Genomic DNA, 3363 nt, shown 5'->3' on the forward strand with positions numbered 1-3363 from the left:
CGCACAGTCGCTGAATTTCGGGGCCAGACGAGAGCCTATTCACAATCCCTCTAGCCTTCTTCACGGGTAAACCAGTTAGAGGACCCACATCTTCTTCAAGCTTTTTCACCATTCCGTCAACAATTCCATACAGGTTCTGGTAGATTTTAGTACCATCCAGCATTTTTTGGCCCAAGGAGAGCCTATAGCACAATATGTCCACCCGCCTCGTGTCTCTCGCCACTACCAGCTGCTTTCTCCAAGAACTGCATTATATCTTACACATCATGACTATCGTATATCTTATCTTATTCCTTAAATAGGTATTATGTAATTCCATAAACGAATTCCAACCAAAATATAGACGTTAAGAGTCATATTTAAGTGCAGTTCCCTAGTGAAAGAACAAGAGAACAGAGAAATAAGAAGCAAGTTTAGACATGTACCTGAGCAAGTCGTTCACTTTACCACAAGATACACAACGGAAACTCCCATCAAGTCCCTTACCCTGCCTATCCTTTGAAATGCCTGATTTTTCATGTCGTAATGCACATTCAAGATGGCACGACATGTTACAAGCCATACCAAGAAATGGAGGATCTGAGTTGCAAATCAACCAAAGGCTTGGGTCCTTATTATCATCATACTGGCGACAAATGCAGCACGAACACCGTTTGCAAAACACGTCATCACTATTCAGTTTAGCCTTGCAAGCCGAGTTTTTGCAGTATATTGTGTTTTCCAAACAGGCATCAAGCATAATAGGCAAGTAATTAGGATGATCGGATTTCCTTTGCCTTTTGGGAGTTCTTTCGCCATTTTCTAACGATATATCTGTTTCTAAAGCATTTGCAGCTCCAAGCTCCAGAGCTTTTTTCTCATGTACGATCTTCAGCAGCAGTTCAATTATTTTTGATTTAGTTAAGCCAGTGTACTTCCTTTCCTTTCCAAGCTCAGCGCAAAGGACCTGCAGTATCTCCTGACGGCTCCAAGCCTGCAGCATTTCCGAGGCCCCTTCGGACCATTTTGACAACTCATAGACAAGCTCTCTCTTTTGCTCTGTACTCAACTGACGGCACTTTGATGAGTCGTACATCAGTGCTGGACCAAAAGAAAAGGTACTAGGACAATTATCATTTGAGACACAAGACGGCAGCAAAAACAAGAAATGTATATTTTTCCCTATATTTTATGCTATCTAGCAGATCTTCCAAACAGCCATCCCGACCATTATGCATAGGACAAGGGCTTTCAGACAACCCAGAGCTGAGGAAAAACGATACCCTCTAAGGAATCGGTTTCACAAGGGCCTCCGAGATGTCGGACAAAAGATGGAAAAAGTGCCGAGGAGCACCATTTTTTTTGTCCTCCGTAGCTATATATGTGTCAAGATAACCAAACCGCAAGCACTTAACTATGCATTTACTATTAACTATAGCTTCTGATGCAGTGGACAATTGGTTGCAATATGCACAATCATAAAATCAAACGAACACGAAACTAATCCACTCAATGAAATGCGGAAAACAGTACAATCAAGTTGCAAGGATTTAACCTTGCCGTCTCATCAAGAACCGTGTAAAGAACACACTTTTTGGCTTTGCTATTTTTAGATAGAATTGATTGTATTCTTTGCAGCATTGTTGAGTATTTGAATACAAAGACAAGAAAACCAAGTTAACCCAAACTATGTCACAAATGCAGGGAAAAAAAGAATGAACTCACGATCAATGCACCCACGCACCACGCCTACATGCAGTCAGTAAACTCAGCACAGGGTTTCATACGCAAATTCAAGAAACTAACATATGACTAATGAATTACTTGATTGAAAGTATAAACTCTGATGCATAATTCAATTACAAAAAGAGTAGAATTCCACAAACTACTCATTAGAAAATGCATTGAAGTAACTCGCCTCATGTTTGACTTTCACAAAACCACCACGTTGAGGACTGCTCAACCACATACTCAATACAATATTATAAACAAAATTTCGCCATAAAGTGTGAGCTGTGTAAGCATGCGTGAGTATCAATTTTCACACAAAAATAATAATTCCGAAAAAAAAAAGTAATTAATTCCCAGACACTAAATCAAGCGCAGAAACAAGCCCACAAACAGATCGACTGAACGTCACAACCAATTCTTCCCAAATTCTAGAAAACCAAAACAAACCTTGTTCACATCAGAATCGCCGAAATAAACCACATAAACATCAAAAAAAAAAAAAAAAGCAAGAACACAACAAACCCAGATAAATAAACGCAAAAAAAAATCACATAAAAACTAAAATCTTTACCCTCCAAAGACGACGCATCCATAACCGGCGTCCCTTCAATAACAAAAACCCATTTTCCCTGACCCTGAAAAAACAAAATCTTCAACACCATACAACAAACCCGAGGCGAGAAACCCACATGTCAGGAGAATAGGGAAGAAAACAATTACCAAGAAGAGAGAGATCCATGACGAAACGGGCCTTCAACGTGGGCTTTTCAAACCCGAATCACAAATTTTTCTTGTATACATATATATATTAAAAAAAAAAACTTTTTTGTGCGTGTGCGCAAGGAGAGAGATCGGAAAAAGGATGCGATGGAAAACGAATAAATAGAGGAGGGCAGAGGAAGCAACAGAGGGGAAAAAAGCGGCTGGAAAAATGTACTTTGGCCTTTTTACCTTTTCCACCCTTTCTGCATCGGATACATCCAAATCTTCAATTGTAAACCATGCAATGCAAAACGTTTACACATTTTTGTGGGCTGGTCAATTTCTTGGATTATACATACATATATACATACACATATATATTACAAATCAAATCATTTCAAGATTGGGATTGGTCAAAGTTTTGCGTTATATTACTTTATCTTTTCCATTGTGATAAGAAAGATTATCTAGTTTTAGGGGTTAATGTGAGTGGAGCAGTCATATTCTATTTATGTTGGGCACTATAAATTTGAGAAAAACTTTGCCCATTTTCTTAATAAAAATAAAATATTAAAAAATGGCTCAAAATATAACATTATCGTCATTATTAAATCCATCAAATATTATTTATTTGACATTAATATTCTCTTACATTGCTCATATAACAAGATATTAACCTACACGTGTTTATAAAATTTACCTAAGAACAATAAACGTAGTAAATGTTGTTTTGCTTTATTTTCCTTTTTTTGTTTAGATAAATTTTAATGTGTGATATAGGTTTTATTCTCGTCAAATATATCATATTTGATAGATTTTGTGGTTTCTGGCATAAATGATTCAAACTCAAAAAATTCAAGAATTAAAAGTATTGATTCTTTAATTTATGGACTGAGGTAGACATTGTATTTCTCACACATACTCATATGTATCTAGGTGTGTCAATATATT

The 3363-nt window shown here is 37.1% G+C and overlaps 1 protein-coding gene across 2 annotated transcripts in view; it reads right to left on the reverse strand.

Annotated features, from left to right (window-relative positions):
* LOC140890479 (VIN3-like protein 2) overlaps positions 1–2688 on the reverse strand; it is a 4287-nt gene extending 1599 nt beyond the window's left edge. Inside the window, exons 1-4 of one of the 2 annotated variants that reach the window (XM_073298311.1) lie at positions 2431–2688; positions 2282–2345; positions 426–1080; positions 1–245 (exon numbers count right to left, since the gene is read on the reverse strand). The exon at positions 1–245 is cut by the window's left edge and continues 1599 nt beyond it. In XM_073298311.1, the coding sequence (XP_073154412.1) occupies positions 1–245; positions 426–1080; positions 2282–2303 (922 nt within the window). In that variant the 5' untranslated portion in view covers positions 2304–2345; positions 2431–2688. The remainder of the gene's footprint in view (positions 246–425; positions 1081–2281; positions 2346–2430) is intronic. The other variant, XM_073298312.1, reaches the window with a different exon arrangement.
* Between the last annotated feature and the right edge of the window lie 675 nt (positions 2689–3363).

The sequence above is a fragment of the Henckelia pumila genome, chromosome 3, assembly GCF_033568475.1.
Source record: "Henckelia pumila isolate YLH828 chromosome 3, ASM3356847v2, whole genome shotgun sequence".
In the NCBI taxonomy this organism is placed as follows: Eukaryota; Viridiplantae; Streptophyta; class Magnoliopsida; order Lamiales; family Gesneriaceae; genus Henckelia; species Henckelia pumila.